The sequence below is a fragment of the Podarcis bocagei genome, assembly GCF_964188305.1.
Source record: "Podarcis bocagei genome assembly, chromosome: 3".
NCBI lineage: Eukaryota > Metazoa > Chordata > Lepidosauria > Squamata > Lacertidae > Podarcis > Podarcis bocagei.
In genome coordinates, this window is record NC_138127.1 from 82,669,046 (window position 1) to 82,688,710 (window position 19,665).

Below are 19,665 nucleotides of genomic sequence, written 5' to 3' on the forward strand. Positions count from 1 at the left end.
CACATTTTCATTCAGGGATGCATTGGAGCATTATTCAGCTGCCACCAGACTGGGGCATGTGGCTTTGGCTTTCTGATGCTTTGAACTAGGCTTGGAAATGGACTGCCTAACTTGCTTCACAAATTTGTGCTCCTTTCCTAGTGGCAGCACTGAATTAAGGGACAGCCCCATTTGTCGATTTCAGCTTGTACATTTAAGAGCACGAGCCCATAAGGCAAGCCTGTTAGATCAGGCCAATGGCCTAACTAGTCCAGCATCCTGTTCTCCCAGTGGCAAGCTTTACCACTTACCGTATTTTTCGCTCTATTGGACACACCAGACCACAAGACGCACCTAGTTTTTGGAGGAGGAAAACAAGAAAAAAAATATTCTGAATCTCAGAAGCCAGAACAGCAAAGGGATCGCTATGCAGTGAAAGCAGCAATCCCTCTTGCTGTTCTGACTTCTTGTGATAGCTGCGCAGCCTGCATTCGCTCCATAAGACGCACACACATTTCCCCTTACTTTTTAGGATGGAAAAAGTGAGTCTTATAGAGCAAAAAATACAGTACTTTTAATGAGCAGGAGGTATCCGTTACCTAATGACAGGCTTGTACAAGGCTTGTACAAACGTTTTATTTCCTCTTGCATAGAGTTCTGCTTTTAGAAATTACCAAGAAAACTGAAGGGGGGAAATCCATTTTAAGAGTATTTTTTCCCCATGTGTAGTTTAAAAAGGAGCTGCATGCCCAGCTAACAAAGCATAGCAGAGATTAGACGTGTCAAATGGCACATTACTGCAACCAACTAGTGATAAAATATGCAGGGTTAAGGGGCCTGTCTGCACTATAAATTAGTTTAACTATCATTACTTCCTCATTCCCACAGAGTTTTCATTTTGAGGGGAATCTGGGGATGCTTAGCATTTTTTTTTATTAAAAAAATACATATATTCTCATAATATTACAAAAATATTACTCCACGGTCAGGAAGTCATTGCAAAACCTTTTTAATTCACTTTGTTGCTGTAGTTGTGTTCAGTGTAGTGTTTATAGAATGGTGGTGGGTTTATTTATAGCAGGGGTAGGGAACCTTGCAGAATGCTCTCCCCAGGGAGAGTCGTCTTGTGCCTTCGTTACATCTTTATGCATCAGGCAAAAATTCTTCTCCCTGGCCTTTGGCTAATTAAATAATCTATGGCCTTTTAAAATGGGGGGTGGGAGGGGGAATTGTTTTAGCTTGTTATGTATTTTTGTGTTTTTATATTGCAAACTGTCCTGGATGAAGAGCTCTACAGATATGTAATAAACAAATAACAACAGTTGTAATAGCTACAGACCCACTCACAGTGATACCCCCCCCCCGGGAGCAAATACCTAGACAGCGATAGGTGGAATAAACAGCACAAGATGTTCTGGGTATTTTAAAATTGGCCACAAATTTTATTGATTACAATTGTAGGTAGGGTTTGGGTGTGTGTCCATTCTCAGCCTTCAGATGGAGGGCTGACACTTGAGCAGGGTCATGCCTGGGATTATTGGACCTCCTCAAGATGCACTTCTCCCTAGGTGGCCCCCTGAGGCTGCTGCTGGAAACTCTAGAGCCCCTCTGTCCCACACTTGGCTCTGGACAGACTTCCATCAAGACCCCTCTAATGCGGTACCCTGAGATTGCACCTGTATGGGACAGGAGTCATGCAGCACTTTGCCCCAACCCAATGTTAGACTAAGGATTCCACCCAATGCCTTATCTGCCAAAAGTTGTGGCTATTGCTATGAGGAAGGCAAAACTTCCAAACGGGGGCAATCTGTTTGCAGGCGAATTCCTTCCTGGCTCCGAATGTGACAACCATTAATAAATTACAGCAAGGTCAGTTAGGCGGTGTGAAGGAAGGGAAATGGGGTTAGCATACAAACAGCCACAGCATAACAGTGTGGGAGAGAGAGCTGCTCTTTGGCCGACTGCAGTCCCAGCTTATGTATTTCCGGGTGACAGGCCAGAGTGAAAACTACTCCACATCCAGGCGCCACCCCCTTTGGCCTACCACACGGGCCACTTCAGATTTAGTGGCTAGTGGGCTTTCCTGTCCTCCCTTGTGGGTGGCCAAGTGGGAATCCACAGTGGCTGGCCCATGCAGGGGTTGTTTGCTCCACAAAGGTGAGGGCCTGCTGCAATGGGCTGCAGCCTCTGCCCACTCCAATACTGGGTAAGCAGTCATTATTGCTTGCAATCAAGAGTGAAAATTAGAGCGGCACTGAATTTGACTGAAACAAGTTTGGCTGAATTTCTGACAGGAGATAATTTCACCCCCTACCTCCCGCCCCCCCAAAGCCGCTGAATATTTTGTGACCTTTGGGGATGTTTTTGGAGGGAACTGCAGCCTTACAGTTGGTTTTTCACTCTCTTTGTGGGTTAACGAAAGCAAGACTTACTCCCATCACTAGTACTTGCCACAGTAAGTGGCCCCTTTCCAAGCATTGCCTTGAAATGCTTCACATGCCAGACATCAGGCCTTATTTCTGGAGGCACCCTTTGTTAAAAAATAAAAAAAAATCAGCTGAACTTTTCTATTCACACTGCACGTTTGTAATCCTTTTGATGAGGTAGAACTTGATATTTAAAAAGTTGACAGCAAGTGTGCAAAACTATGATGGACAATTTTATATCTGTTTGGGAGAGATTTTGCTCCACATGAAAATGAAAGCGAAATTATGTGAGTGGTTTTATTTGGCCACTAATAAACATAAAAGATCAATAAGGTATCCTTTATGTACCTGTGCTACACTAGAAAACACCTTTTCGATCTAGCAATAATAACTGTTCCTTGTAAAATGAAATGAATGTAAGTTCTGAGATTGCATTTTACAATGACTCAACTTACTGTTCGGTATGTGTCATGTGTACGCCATGCTAGCCTGCTTTCACAGGTTCAAGCATACAAATAATTATTTGATTCTTCAAGCATATAATTCATCCCAACAATAGCCAGAAAGAGGTCTTCAGTTAAGTCCTATTCAGAAATCATTTCCATGCGAATGCTACTTCAAGGAGAAAGTGTGTGTGTGTGTGTGTGTGTGTGTGTGTGTGTGTGTACATACACACATATATTATGATCAGTGTATTTGAAGAATCATAGTAGTAAAGAAGTGATCATATGCCACAAAGGAAAAAATAAATTTAAGAAACAACACAGGTGCTTGCATTGGGAAACCCTGATTTGTATAATTATAGCTTTCTAATTCATACACGTCGTATCCGAAATCCAGAAATGAGAACTACATTCTAATCATGATAACATCTCAGCATCAAAAATCTTAAACTTTCCTGAAGAAACATCTATATTAATGAAGAAATCATTACTGTAAAATATGCTTGAAGGCCAACAATTGTAGCACTAATCAATGCAGGTTGTATGGTGGTCATATGTCCAACTCTGCATATGATAGTTCTTTCTTTTAAGAGTTGTCCTTCCCAAGTCCAGTTTAATGGTAAAAAGTATAAGGAGGGAGGGCAGAGGTCTTGAAGCTGCCCATCAAAAATTAGAGGCATGGCAGAAGGCTGAGCAGGCACTTATCTCACCTACATTATGGTGAAATAATTTGCATTTATTTTTTGTCTGTATACTATATTTGCACTAGCTCCTCTTTCCAGTAACTCCTGCAGCCAAGCTGGTGCCAAACGTATTGCTCTGCTTTCCTTTGGACCACATCAAGGAGGTCGAGGGGGATGGGGTTGTCTGGACAGTCCAGGACCTCCATACATACTGCCCAGGCTTGTGCCCCAGGAAGGTCACTTCGCTGTTGTCAACACAGTGTTTGACTTCACCCTTGGATGTCCATTCCATTGTATCTCAAGACAGACAAAGATCAACAACAAGAGGGCACGGCATGACTTTCAGCCATTATATCTTCTTTAGATTTATACATGCTTTCCCCTTCTGATTGTTTTCTGCAGGAAATATATTTTTCACACATCGTGTCTCTGTCCTTGTTGTTTTTAAATACTTTAAGGTGTGTTGCAATGGGATTCTGCACAACAATACACCAGGTTTCCGGTGCTGTGAAGACAAATACATCCCAGTTATGCATAATACATCAGGTGTTTGCTGTGGCGGCCAGGTGCATGCTGTGCAACCGGAGCATCAGTGTTGTGGTGGCTATTACACAAGAGTACTAGCAGGTAAGGGGGGAAATAATGCAAGAATTTGACAAAACACATCTGCACAGTTGTCTTTCAGAAGAATGAATTTGTATTTGTGCGTAAATTTTAGAAGAATAATATTTCACAGGATAAGAAATGGAATAGTGCTGTGATTTTTGCCCAATATTGGAAAAGCAGTCTATGCTCATAATGACACTGTTGAATGGATGAATATGTAAAGTATCTACACACTTGTGTGTTAGGCATTCATTATCTAAATAGCTTTACAACGGCTGAATATGTGAACAGGATGAGAATTGACAGCTTGGTATTGGTTGAGGAACTATGGGTTCAAATCTCCACTGAGCCATGATGTTCACTCGGAGAACTTGGGCCAGTCACCCTCACTCCATCTAATTCTACTGGGGAGCAGGTGAGTTGAAAGTTAGTTGCAGCACATTTTGGCTCACCACGACATACTAAACTAGTTATCTTTTTATTGCGTGTATATGCCATCCCATAACAAGCTCACTGCACGGCTTACCACAAAATAGAATGGCTTCCAAGTGTGACTTTTCTCCACACAGTGCAATTTGACACTGCAGAAAATGGGTTAGCTCCGTCTTATCTGCCCATGTAGACATATACCCAATTCCTAATTAAAAGCTGTATATATTTAAGGGGGTGGGGGTGGAATCAAGACCCAGTATTACATTCCTTATTGTATATTGTCAGAATCACTAAGTACTCTGGAAAATGGGGTGCTGTATACAGTGGTGCCTCGCAAGACGAAATTAATTCGTTCCGCAAATCTCTTCGTCTTGCGGTTTTTTCGTCTTGCGATGCACGGTTTCCCATAGGAATGCATTGAAAATCAATTAATGCGTTCCTAGGGAAACCGCCTTCAGACCAGGTCCGGGGACAGTCTGTCCCCGGACCTCTTCTGAAGGCTGGGGGGGGGACAAGGGCTTTTCTTCCCACCCCCAGCATTTTAAAAAACCCTGGGACAGCGGAGGACTTCTCCGCTGTCCGGGCGATCTTAAAATGCTGGCGGGCGGCATTTTAAAATCGCCCCGGACAGCGGAGGACTTCTCCGCTGTCCGGGGCGATTTAAAAGCCCCTGGGAAGGCAGGCAGGGGGGACAAAGACTTTTGCCCCCCACCAGCCTTCAGAAGAGGTCCTGGACCTCTTCTGAAGGCGGGCGGGGGGCGAAAGTCTTTGCTCCCCCCCCCGCCTGCCTTCAAAAGGTGTCCCCGCGGCGGCGGGAGGTGTCCCCTTCCCCCCGCCCGGCTTCGGAGCACCGGGAGAAGCGATCTCCCCGCAGCCCCTTGCTGCAAAAGACGTCCGGGGGAAGCGGGGAAGAAGCGCTTCGCTTCCCGCTGCCCCCGGACGTCTTTTGCAGCAAGGGGCTGCAGGGAGATCGCTATCTCCCTGCAGCCCCTTGCTTCAGAAGAGGTTGGGGGCAGCGGGAAGCTAAGCGCTTCGCTTCCCGCTTCCCCCGGACGTCTTTTGCAGCAAGGGGCTGCAGGGAGATCGCTATCTCCCCCCAGCCCCTTGCTTCAGAAGAGGTTCGGGGGCAGCGGGAAGCGAAGCGCTTCGCTTCCCGCTTCCCCCGGACGTCTTTTGCAGCAAGGGGCTGCAGGGAGATCGCTATCTCCCCCCAGCCCCTTGCTTCAGAAGAGGTTCGGGGGCAGCGGGAAGCGAAGCGCTTCGCTTCCCGCTTCCCCCGGACGTCTTTTGCAGCAAGGGGCTGCAGGGAGATCGCTATCTCCCCCCAGCCCCTTGCTTCAGAAGAGGTTCGGGGGCAGCGGGAAGCGAAGCGCTTCGCTTCCCGCTTCCCCCGGACGTCTTTTGCAGCAAGGGGCTGCAGGGAGATCGCTATCTCCCCCCAGCCCCTTGCTTCAGAAGAGGTCCGGGGGCAGCGGGAAGCGAAGCGCTTCGCTTCCCCGCTTCCCCCGGACGTCTTTTGCAGCAAGGGGCTGCAGGGAGATCGCTATCTCCCCCCAGCCCCTTGCTTCAGAAGAGAAGACCCGCTGTCCCCGGGGCAAGCTTCGTTTTGCGAAGCAAGCCCATAGAGAAATTCGTCTTGCGAGGCAACTCGAAAACGAAAAAACCTTTCGTTTTGCGAGTTTTTCGTCTCGCGAGGCGTTCGTCTTGCGGGGTACCACTGTAGTATGAAATCTGTTCCATGATACATTTTTTCCCCAAATTTAAGCTTGCCAAGAAAGAAACATCTTTTTTTCCCTTTGAGCAACCCTCTTAATATTATTTGCAATTAGGTTTTTGACACATTTTAAAATAGGGCGGGTATGGTAGCCCAAAGAAAGATTTCTACCGGATGTTTAATGCACAAAACTCTTTGCAGACAACTGTGAGGTCAGCAGCTAAATTGACTGCATTACCCATGGGTTGGCAAACACTCCCTGTGCTCAGAAGTACTTTGAATTTCAGCCAAGCTATGCAGCACATCCTAAATTCCAGGGCCTTCAGAAGTCATTCATATATCACAATATTAGAATGCCTCCCATGATGTCATCCAAAAGGGGAAAAAATGCTGTCCCAATAAAGGAGAGTCTTTTGGTGGTCTCATTAATCTCAATGTACTAAAATAAGAAGATCATTGTCTGTGACCTCTAGACCCATCCGGTGGTCTCTGCTAACTAGCTTAATGCTGTTTACATAAGGACAGAAAAGTACAGTGATGCAAACCATCTTGTCTCTAAAAGAAGCTCAAATTCAATTGGCAATTGTTAAGTTTCAAGCGGTGAATATTTTTAAACTGTTTGCCAGCAGTGTTTTTTTTTAAGATGTGGTTTCTGCTTTCTTCTTCCCTCTTGTTTCTTAAGTGCAGCAACAAGAACAATATTGGTCACTTTCCTCCTCTCTCTCTTTTTATAATTATGCTAATAACCCCAAGCGAAATGTTAATGTGGGTCATTTTTTGATAAGGATAACAATTAACTGGTAAGACTGCATGGTAGTTTCAGAGAGAAAACATTTTCAAGCTTGGCTTGGAATGGATCCCATTTTGAGAGGTTAATGAGAAGGTTACTGATCCTTTGTGTCTTATGTCTAATGGTCCTGTTATAAAATAAAAATATATGAAAAAATCTGTATTATTTCCAATTGATGTAACTTACATACCCCGTTGAAGGCCTTACTCTGTTCAGTCATGAAATTAGATTCTGAGGAGAGCAGAGAAATGTGGTTAAGTATCTAAACTGATTATATCTCTTACACTCCAAAGGTTTGCTCATGTCTTTTTTGGTTTATTATTGACTTTATTTGATAAAGATATTTATACAGGGCACTCTTGGCATGCATGCCTTCCAGATGTTGTTTGGCCACTTTTAATAATGTGAGAGATGAACTTAAGTCCTTTGCAACAAACATGAAGCTTAGAACTCAGGAAAGGAGTGGTAGTGTTATCTTTGAGGAAAGAAGATAAGGATATGAATCCCAAAGCAAAGATGGGAAGGGGTGAATTTCCAAACTATAATAAAGTAAATAATGCTAGCGCTCATCACACTTCTCTCTCTCCCTGGGGTTTTGTGGAGAAAGTGAACAATGTTCTTTTCTGAATGTCATCTGAGAACATTGTAGCTAGCTTCCAGCAAGGTGACTTATGCCTCAGATTGCATGCACACACTAGTGGTTTTGGACAGTTCCCTTTTCAAAACTCCCTTAATAGAACTCCAAGTGGCATATTAAACTTGAAGAAGATTCAAATATAGTTGATGGAGAGTACTTCTGAAGAGGAAACTTAAGTGAAAGATATCTGGTTCACATGTGGACCACAGCATGCATGACTTTGGATGTGTGTACAATTGTATTTTTCTGAAAACAACTACCTAAATAATTTTCAAAAACAGGAGTACCTGGCGTGCTCTGGTCCATGGGGTCACAAAGAGTCAGACAGGACTAAATGACAACAAAGAATTTTCAGAAATGGAGAAACAGAGCAGTTATAATTAGGTGCCCTGTGCAGTATTATAGCAATGATTCATTTCAACACTAGTAGTATCACTAGCTTGTACATGCCCAATCTAGTACAACTTGGAAACCTGCTTTGAGGGGCTTTAATAATTCATGGCAGAATTAACACCATTTGAAAACCATAGTAATATCAAATAAAAAGAATGTTACTTTTTTAAAAAGTTTACAAAATCCCAGAAATCCCGGGTCTCTCCTAGCTATAGTATCTGAAGTTCTTCAACATGGGAGATACTGCAAAAATGCTCTCAGGCAAAATGTAGCGCATGGTAGCAATTGTTAAGTTATATATACGGGCACGGGCCATCTCTTTTGACAGAAAAGCCTTCCTCTCTCAGCCACACCAATCCCTTTTCCTTTTTTCCTAGCCCTTTTTTCTCTCATCTTTGTTAACTTGTCCACCAGCCCTGTCCTTTTCCTTCACAGTTAACCTACTTGTGATACCGTAAACCTGTTGGACAGGAATGATATTATAGGTGTTTCCTTCTAATGTATTACACTTTTAGCTAAAAGCTTAACATGCAAGGACATTTTCACCCTTCACTGAAATAGTCTAATGTGCACATAACTGTATTTGCACCCATCCATTCTTTGCCTTTTTTGTCCTTCCTCTCCTTTGTTATCTGCTACCCTGTCAAATGTTAGATTGAAAGCTTAAGAATCCCTTTGCTTATGCTAAACCATACCATTCTATGTACATTGATGCTGATGCGTAAATAATATTAACGCATATCTACTACTGCTACTGCCAACATCAACAAATAATGGAATGGATTATGTAGATTTCCATACTGTGTTTAAATCTACAGGAGAAGTATGCTGCCCAGATGAAGAACAAAACTGGGCCTCTGTTGGGATTGGGGATTCCTGCTGCCGGGGAATTCCTTATTCCACATCAGGGAACCAGATATGTTGCAGTGGATCTCTCCATGATGGCTTCAGTCAGCAATGTTGTGGGGGACAAATAGTCAGCAAAGACCTGATCTGTTGTGGTGATGAAGAAAAGGGGGAAATCCATCTACCTACTACAGGTACTCTCTTAAATTGTTGCAGAAATATACTCTGTTCTCTCTCTTTTTTTTTTTTTTTGCTATTAAAAACTTAAGAAAGGTTCGTCTTCCCAAAAGGATTATTCCATCTATAGAAGAAAAGAGACCTGGATCCTGAACTGCTTTTAGAAGACACTTTGTGCTCTGCCCCTGTGGAACTAAATTGTTCAAAGGAGGTTGGCGAGAATAATGGGCAACATTAAAAACAAGACAGAAGTGTGCTTTTAAGTTACTGCTTTCTGTTGCTAGCTTGAGGCCTGCCTCAGTGTAAAGGACTCCATAGGCACCACACTTGTAGGAAATCTGTTTCAGCTGCCTTTCACTGAGTCAGACAATTGCTCATTTTAGGGCAACCTTCCCCAACTTGGTGCCCTCCAGATGTTTCAGGCGCCAGCCAAAATAGTCAGTTTTCAGGGATGGTGGGAGTTGTAGTCCGAAACATCTGAAAGGTACCAGGTTGGGGTTACTTGACATAGGTCAATGCTATGTACTCCAATTGGGGCAGCACATTTCTTCACTTTTCTACTTATGTATTTCTGGTCTTGTAAAGGTGCTTCACTGAAAGCAAATTGAGAGGGACAAGATTGCACCCACTTGCTACACTTCTACCTTCCATTTATTCCCACTGATGGAGATTATTAGGGATGCTGGGATTTGAACCTGCTTTATCACTAAGCCTCTCTCTGTGTGTTCATTATTGAATTTCTTAGTAACATTTTTCTTTCCCGACCTGTAAATGTGGTAGGTTAGGTTAGTAAAAGATAAAGAGACTAGCCCAAAATCACCCAGTGAGTTTCATGGCTGAATAATACAGTCTGGGTGTGGACCCACTGCTTCCCTATATGCATTTAGTGTGATAATCCAGTACGTTTCCGAGCACAATTCAAAATGTTGGTGCTGCCCCTTAAAGCCCTAAATGGCCTCAGTCCAGTATATCTGAAGGAGCGTCTCCACCCCCACCATTCTACCCGGACACTGAGGTCCAGCACCGAGGGCCTTTTGGCTGTTCCCTCACTGCGAGAAGTGAGGTTACAGGGAACCAGACAGCGGGCCTTCTTGGTAGTGGCGCCCGCCCTGTGGAACGCCCTCCCACCAGATGTCAAAGAGAACAACTACTACCAGACTTTTAGAAGACATCTGAAGCCAGCCCTGTTTAGGGAAGCTTTTAATGTTTGATGTATTACAGTATTTTAATATTTTTTTGGAAGCCACCCAAAGTGGCTGGGGAAGCCCAGCCAGATTGGCAGGGTATAATAATAATAATAATAATAATAATAATAATAATAATAATAATAATAATATATTATTTTTTATTTATTATCTGCACTCAAATTCTGAATTAAAATTGTGCAGTTATGTCCTACTTGAAGCAAATGCTTGATATATACATAATAGCATAATAGCCTTGTTTTCACAGGGCCAACCAGTGTGGGATCTGTGATGAGCAACAACATTCGCCACACCTGTAATTTCCAGCAAGTGGTATGCAGAAGCCTACTGTTGCCTTTAACCATAGAGGTAGAACTTATCCATCATGGATAGCAGCCATTTATAGCCATATCTTTCCCAGTCTGCATCTTTATTGGAATTGTTTTTAGATGTTTTAACATTAATGTGTTTGCTGCTCTGGGCTCCTTTGGGAGAAAGGGCAGGATATAAATTTAATAAATAAATAAATAGTTAAAGAATAAGGCGAGAGCCCATTAACCAGCCAGCCAACTTCTCCAGAGAATTGGAGCCCACCACACTTTAGATTGGTTACCCTCAATACATGATCACAGAAGCCAGACTTTTATATGCATAAAGATGGAAAAAATCATCATTACCTACCATGGAGGAATGGTTGTCAAAATTATTGGACTTAGCTGAGATGTGTTTAATCAGAGAAAAATCATTGTGGATATTTACTAAAAACATTATAGACTTTTTGCGCGAAAAAGGAAAAGTAACTTACGATATGGTTTGAAGGTTGAAGAAAATGTTTGTTTATAGAAAGCTGAATTGTTGCGTGTTATCTTGGAGTGTATGCTTTGAACTATTTTCTATATATAGCTGACGGACAAAGAATTGGAAGTTCTCTTTTTTTCTTTTTGGTTTGTGTATTTATTTTGATTAATTTTTAATCTTTGATTTTAAAAGGTATTGGATATTTGATATTAACCTTTGTATTCTTTTTCAAACTTCAGTAAAATCTATTTAAAAAAGAAGATCTGGTTACCCTACATAAGACTTGGCTCTAACTACCTGCACAGACAATCTTGTAGCTGTCCAGGGTTCTGTTTCTGTGTGTTCACTGCTTGATGGAATGCTACCAGCTTTCCCTGTGAGCTTTAAGCTCCCATGGAACTGGATATCTAGCCTACTTTACAGGGCTGCCACGAGGATAAAAGAAGCTGGCAGCTGTGTGACAAATAAGTGACAATTAAATAAAAGTAGTTGTCTCCTCTACATTCCCTTCCCTGATAAATTAATGACTGATCAACATTGTTGTGATAAACTGACTGGTGCCTACCCCACCAGCATTTGAAACCTCAGTTCCAAGCGATGCAGGAATAACACATTATCCTCCTGTTTCTCCTGAACCAAGTCCCTTTCTATAGCAGCACATTGTGTGGCTGCCACAAGAAAGGGCTGGCTCGTAAAGCATCTCTTTATGTACTTTATTACTTAAACTCTTTTTATTTGCCTGCAGGAGCCCTTTAACAAAATCACATTGAATTGACTTTCTCACACCAAATCAAATCTCCCTGGTCCCAGTTCAGTTGTCTTTGTCAATATGTATTTTATAAATGGAGTGAATTAACAGATGCTGTTGGAAGAGAACTGCTGGGGTAGCATTTATGTTTTTACTACTCTCTCTGGGCAGATGAGTTGTGTAGGAGTGTAATACAGGTACCTTGGGATGAAAGTCGTGTTCTTCATTTCATTGTGTATATAGATAGATATATGTGTTCTTAAACTGCTTTTCTCAAATTCATGCATTTGTAGATGGAAAAGGTTTAAAAATGTTTTCCTTTTTTAGCTTTTTCAGGCTTTGCATATTGTGCATTCACTTTTCAACATGAATTTGTTTTTTAAAGGCACAGTAGTGCTTTTCAGCATGTACAGGTAGACTAAAAGCAATAAACCTTTTAATCAGGTTTAATCAGAGATTCGCTAAGTTGCATGCTTATCTATTTTAGAAAATGTCAACTCTGCCTTTTGGCCCCCAAGATTTCTACCCCAGCATGCCTTTCTAAAGGAAAAACACACAACAAATACATTTGAAACAGTAAAACAAATAAAAACAGCGATCAACTTCAGCAATCAAAGCAGTACCAAGAGAGGGACATAAAACAACTGGTTTAAAAAATGCAGTGCCACAGCATGTGTGACCAAAAGTCTTTGCTACCAATCTAAAACTCAGAAGGGGAGAGGGTCAGCCAAACCTCTTTCAGGAGGGAGTTCAATAATCTGGGTGCTAAGAAGACCCATCCTTGTGGCTCTGGAAACCATACCTCTGAAGGTGGCAGAACATGGAAAAGTTACTGGTAGTTGAAGCGCACAGGATGGTTTATTCAGTAAGAAGCAATCCTTCAGATAACCTCATCCTAAGCTACTTAGGGCTTTATAAGTAATAATAATTAGCACCCTGAATTGTTTCCAGAAACAAATCAAAATTCAATGCAAATAAAAAAACTCAGTTTTTAATATGTATATCTATTGAGTACAAACATCTTCTGTCTCAAATTTATTTATTTTTGACATATTTTTACTCAGCTTTTTAGGACAAGGAAGGTGGTTCACATTAAAAATGTATGTGATTGAACAAATGTAATAAAAACAGCATCAGATTGTCATAAAACAAATGACTCTTCTCACACATAGTATTAACTGTGTATTTAATATGAGCCTCTGAATATGCAAAGTCTAACCGAAGACCTGGGTTTGGAAAGCAGGTTGGGCCGGTATAATTCATTGTGAACTATTCTGCTTCTTTGAGGAGAAGAAAGGACACAAAGAAAAGCTTTGTTTCCATGTATAATTGGAAATGTATGTTTTCCGATTTTGTGCCTTTGTTTTCTTTTATTTCCTCCAGTGTTAGAAACAGATATGAAAGCTAGGAGCTAAATGGCACCTTAAACCTAGGTTTATGGGTACAACAACAGAACGTCTAGGCACAATTTTTTTATAACTAGAATACAAAGCTGAAAATGAATGAACTGCAGCTACAATATTATGTTCATTTTTCACATGGTCCCTCACCTCTCCCCCCAAAAAAAAATTCTTAAGAGTCTTCAGAGAGTAGCTGGAAGTGGTCCTCCTTTCCTTCCACTCTGTAGAAGGAAATCTTAGGCGCAGTACTGCACCCAGAACTCAGAAACTGCTTGCGCTAAAGAAATTCCCTGTCACAAAATGCACCTAGAACAATGGGAGTTTCGAACACTGATTTCCTCTTTTTCTAGCACAGAGGCTTCTACCACAGACAGAGACATCTACTGTTTTCTTTTGGTGGTTATGTTACTGCATATTGTTCAGAATTCCCTCAAGGAATTAACATCCATGCATGGTTGTGTTTGTTTAGAGCCCATCCAAAATGTTCTCATGTTTACTGGAAGCCATAACAACAAGAAGCAATGTCATTATTGTTTTTTACTCTTTCCTTTCCTAAGTAACACCCTTTATAATGTCAAAATAAAACATTCAGTTAAAGTGACCAGCCATAATATCCTAGTTGAAGGAAATAGTTCAAGCAGTCATTCGCAATGAACACTGATTCTCTGATTTGGTTATGAAACACTAAGCCTACAACCCTAAACACACTTTCGTGTAAGTAAGCCATATTGAACACAGTGAGACTTACTTCTGAGTAAATGTGAAAGAGAGTGCTGTTGACCTCATGCAGCACAACCTTGTTCAAGTTTACTTGCAAGGAAAACCTACAGCATTCAATGTCAGTGTGCCACCTTAATTTTTATTTTCTTCTTCAAAGTTCAATCATTTTGCTGTTTTGCTGGGTTAGTACTACAGTACATGGACCTTTCTGAGATTTTTTAGAGGGATATTAAATAATTCTTGGCAGGTCAACGAGTGTCTTAATGAGGTTTGTGTGTTTCTTTCCCTTCTGCTTATTTTAGCATTGCATATGCCTCCGGAAAATACTTCTATTTTCTAATTTTTGGCAAATGCATATTTATTTGTTTGTGTGTGTGTCTGTGTATGCACAATTTGTTGGAAGGCAATTCTCCCTCTTTAAGCAGTTGATTGAGGTGATGTATTTGAAAGGTAAATCAATCCATCAATAATATATGGGCCTATTTTCCCTTCCCTTCCCACCCACTGCCCCACTGTAGGCATGTTTTAAACTGTACATTCTCAGTGTCAAGGTTCAAGAGTCAAGTGCTACATGTGATAAATTAGGCTGAGGTCAAAGGCTATACAGTGAGGTTTCAGAGGAATGTCTATTTCTGAATTTGCAGCTCATTCATGCTGAAGTGATGCACTATGGGAATTACTACCAAACTCTGCTCGGCAACATCTGCTCTCCCTAAGTGAGTTAGTGCACGTCAGACATCTTTATGTCAGAATATTGCAGTGATGGATGCAGTCTTCAGAAAATGCTGCATAAAAATCTGGTGTGCCGTTCTGGCCATTAAGTGAAATTACTATTTAAATTAATGGCGCTGTCACAGTTTATCTGTGCAAAGAATGAACGCTGATTAGGGTATTAAGTAATTAGCAATTTATCACGCTGGAACAAGGTTGATAATAATTAAAGAAGTAATGGTTTACCAAAGAAACTAGAAAGGGAGTCACTTCTTGTTATGTGAGTGAAATCTTGGCTGAAAAATTTAATTCAGTGAAACAAAGATGAGACTCTTGGTGAAAGAATGCGTCTTTCTTTTTCTCCCCTAGAATAAAAGTGGTTAATCATCAACATTTTACTTTGCTTGCCAATAGTGGCTCTGAGCTAAAACATTTGCATTTGCTTAAAAAAAAAAAAACCACACACACACACACACACACACAACACTATCCAAAACAATATGTGATGCAACCACAGTCTTGGCTGGGGGACAGGAAGGTAACGTTAAACTTCAACTCATTATCACATGGTTAGGCCTAGCCTGTGAACATATGAGACTCAATGATTGCTGCAAACAGACTCTGCTGCGTCCTGTGGCATGTGCTAGGGTAGGGGGATGGATGCTGCATCCAATAATATTGTTCGGACTCTGCTGCCTTGTTGGTCTTGGTAACCCATCGGTGGGTGTGATATTATCCTACTACACAAAGCCGTTGGATCCACAGAACTGTATCGTAAGGCAGAGGCTGAAAAGGGAGGATAAGTCTGGAACAATTCACTTACACAACACCCTGCTGTCACCATTGTCAGCGCAATACCGAGTGCTTCATGTTTAATATTAAACTTTCATAATAGAATCCAACTGACGGGCAGAAGAGGAGGATAGATTTGGTCCGCTCATAAATAAATCATCTCTGCCTGGCACTGCATGTTTGTAAGATTGAACAGTTCTACTTTAAAAATTTGACCCTGACATGAAACCATTTACTATCCTACAGACCCCCAGTTATTTGAATGTAGCTAACCCTATGAACAAAAATTATTCAGTTGTTCGCATTGAGCTAATTATACCTTGTGCTATAGCCCCAGCTAGGGTGGTCCTTGAGTATAATTATCTTAAGAGAAGCCTCTCTATGAAATGTATGCTCATCCAGTTTACAGTTCAGAGGTTACTAAACATGCACTAACATCCCAGGATTTATTTCTTGATAGTATCCTGCTTCATCTTATGGAACATGATTACACAGCTGCCCCGGGGAAGCCAGATGGTATCACTCCAAGAAGTCTCTGCTGTAGTAGAGACACAGACAGCACCCTGGCACAAACTTCATTCAGACCCCTGACTCCTGTCTACTTTGGAGAGGGACAGACAGATGGGGTGGGGGGGGGTATCCCACAGGTACCATTCTTTTTCTAGCAAGGCTTTGGGAAATGGAAGCTGCGTATTCCGATTAAAATTATTTGCCATCTAGTCCAGTATTATCTACGTGCTCCAATGGGCAGTGATTCTCCAGTCTCAGACAGAGCTGCTTCCTATCACCTGCTACCTGATTCTTTTGAACCTAAGATCTTCTGCATGTGCTCTGCAGTTGACCTAGGACCCCTTCCCCATCAGATGCTCTTGACCTTTAAATCTTTGCTGTCCTATCACCAGTTTCTCTCCAGTTTAATCTTCTACTCATTGCCAATTCCCACCCATCTTCTCTCCTCTCTTATTTCTCTTTCTTTCTCACTTCCAGATTGTTTATTAATGTGGAAGCAGGTTCACAGCAATTTGTCACAATTCACTCATTTCTAGAACAAAACCTATGTTCTAGTTTTTTTCCAGAGGAGTGAAGAAACTGGTTTAGGGGCCAGTCGTCACTACATTTTGTTTTGAAATGTCAAACGTTCACACCATGTGGCATACGTAGTTGTGCACTGCAGATGTTTACAGCTTCTTTCTGTAGTGTATCTGCAAGCAGAGGCCCATGTCTTTCCTTATCACTGGAATTAGCTTCTGAACAAAGGCTTTACCAGTTTAGTCATCTTAAATTCAAAATTAAGTACCACTTTAGTTACCTTTTCCCTTGTATCAGTAGCTGCCTCATTCAGACATTTTTATGTTGTATTTTATAGCATTCTCTGTACTTTCCCCCACTTTCTCCCCTTTTCGCATTCATATATAATGTTTTATTGTTGCAGGAATGTTCTGTTGTGGACATGAATATGTGAATATGTCAAGTACCATATGCTGCTCAGCTTCCAGTGGTGAGTCTAAAGCCCACATTAAAGAGAATGACCAAGTGCCATTAAAATGCTGTGAGGCTGAACTTATTCCAAAGAGCGAGGAATGTTGTAATGGACTTGGATATAATCCTTTGAAATATGTTTGCTCTGACAGGATTTCAGCTGGAATGATGATGAAGGTAATTGATAGAAAACCTCTTGGTGGTTCTGATTTGACAATGGAAAGAGAAATACATTGTTCATAACTATTTTTGTAAAATAGGAATATAAAAACTCCTGTGTGCATTATTCATTTTCACATTACATCCATATTAATACCGAATGAGTTTGCCATGATTGATGTTATTGCAGTGAATTCTAAAGGAATTAATAATGATTAGCTGCTTCTTGTGATGTGTTGCTCAGCACTTCAGATTAGTCCAAGGGCTGAAAGTTAGTATTCCAACTGGGCTGGGTTGTGTGTGTGTAACTACCTTCAGTTGTGTTGCCAGTTCTTAATTCCTGCTGGCACTACTTCGTAGAGCCTTAAACTTTGGTGCATCATAGACTACTATCCTATTTTTGCAGATCCCTAATTTTACTTTAGGGATGTGGGTGGCCCTGTGGGTTAAACCATAGAGCCTAGGACTTGCCAATCAGAAGGTTGGCGGTTCGAATCCCCGTGACGGGGTGAGCTGCCATTTCTCGGTCCCTGATCCTGCCAACCTAGCAGTTCAAAAGCACGTCAAAGTGCAAGTAGATAAATAGGTACTGCTCTGGCGGGAAGGTAAACGGCGTTTTCGTGCGCTGCTCTGGTTCGCCAGAAGCGGCTTAGTCATGCTGGCCACATGACCCGGAAGCTGTACGCCGGCTCCCTCGGCCAATAAAGCAAGATGAGCACCGCAACCCCAGAGTCATCCGCGACTGGACCTAATGGTCAGGGTCCCTTTACCTTTACCTAATTTTATTTTATGTGATGGCTGCTACATAGGAGGCCACTGAGAAGGCTTCCAAATTAAAGCTCAGTTTCATTTGCTGCAGTCTAGTGGTAGGCATCTATTTGGGGCCAAAAGTTCCCAGGTTCAATCCTTGACTTTGCCAGGTAGAGCTGCCTAAAACACTGGAAACCTGCTGCCAGTCATTGTAGACAATGCTGAACTAGATGGCCAATGGTCTGAGCCTGAACAAGGAAGCTTCCTATGTTCATTAGTCAGCCCCTTCCCAAAACTACTGTTCCAAGAGTTCTTTGACAGAGACAGGGAACAAGTTGGCATTAAGTTGATGCAGCTGGATGAACAAGAAGGGTCAAGCACTGGTAGGTGCTGAGTAGACACTATAGTTATGGGTATGCTCTGTGTTATGAGCTGAAACACTGCGATTCAGTATTGATTCAATTATTTCAGTAGTTCCTCTGTTTTTGTCTTAGTCTTGGAGACAAGCTAAAAATACAGCATTGGCTACAATTTAAGAATCATAGCCCTGCATGACTGGGAAAATGGGAGAGGGGCTCCATATAGACTTATATGTTAGAACTGTGCAACAGGATTGCTGTATTTTGGGTGCGGGATATCAAATCCAAACTCCTCCTCCTCCTCCTCCTCCTCCTCCTCCTCCTCCTCCTCCTCCTCTTCTTCTTCTTCTTCTTCTTCTTCTTCTTCTTCTTCCACACAACATCAGAATGTCATGTGCTAATTCTTTTGGGGTTAAAAAAAGAATTTTGAACAAGATCTGTGGATCAGTATCATTTTAGGAAAATGCATGTGCTTCCCTTGTATTCTCACTAGTCACAATGTGAAGGAGGAATCTTCAGTTTTTTAAAAAATAAGGATTCAGATTGTGATGGATGCAGATTGGGTGTGAGTGTGGACTACACTGATCTAGAAACCAGAGTAGTAATTTATTTATGTTTTATCAATACTTTTATACCCCTGAATAATAACATTCCCTTGGCAATTTGCAAAAAGAATACCTTAATTTAAATGTAAATACAAAAACCATAGGGTTGGATTCAGACTTCATTCATACTGCTAGAGGAGGTAAGGTGACTTTTGCCACTTTCCTCTCTCCCCTTGCATCTCCCCCTGCCACCTGCTCCAGAACAATTAAGGAGATGCTGCTTGGGGATGCAAGGTAAGTGGGGTGGTGGAATAATTATGAAAATATGCCACCCCCGCACTAGCAGGATTTCTCCACTGGGATGTAAGGAGTATTTCCATGTGTGGAAAACAAACTGTGGAAGCAACCCATTATAACTAATAGCCACAATATCATAAAAGCTTTGGAAAACATGTGGCAAGATTTAAATTACTAAAAAGCCTGGGGACATAAAACAAGGTCCTTGCTTGATTCTGAAAGGCTGCATGAGAATTAGTATCGTGGGGTGCCTTTGAATGTGTGTAAGAGAAAGCAAGGTGTATGTGTTGGATTAGATCATTTTTACATGGACTAAAAAGCTTGGGAACTGGTTTTGTAGGTAAAAGAAGAATGCAAAGCTAGCACTCTGTGCCCTATATCCATGGAAGCAACAGCATACTGTGGCCGATGTGACTTCGACAAACATGCTCACATATGTGCTTGGATAAAGAGTTACCAGGATAATACAGAGAAGAACGGAGATGGAGGCATATGCCCAACTTTGGAGGAGAAGGTCTACACTGGAGGTCCAACTCAATATTCTTTCACAGGTAAACCATGTCTCATCTACTTTGTTGGCAACATTTGCATGTAAAT

The 19,665-nt window shown here is 41.7% G+C and overlaps 1 protein-coding gene across 5 annotated transcripts in view; it reads left to right on the top strand.

Annotated features, from left to right (window-relative positions):
• USH2A (usherin) overlaps positions 1–19,665 on the top strand; it is a 457,494-nt gene that overhangs the window by 337,330 nt on the left and 100,499 nt on the right. For all 5 annotated transcript variants that reach the window (XM_081185934.1, XM_081185935.1, XM_081185936.1 and 2 more), the window contains exons 49-52: positions 3,990–4,158; positions 8,922–9,143; positions 16,912–17,135; positions 19,409–19,619. In XM_081185934.1, coding sequence (XP_081042060.1) covers positions 3,990–4,158; positions 8,922–9,143; positions 16,912–17,135; positions 19,409–19,619 — 826 coding nt within the window. The remainder of the gene's footprint in view (positions 1–3,989; positions 4,159–8,921; positions 9,144–16,911; positions 17,136–19,408; positions 19,620–19,665) is intronic.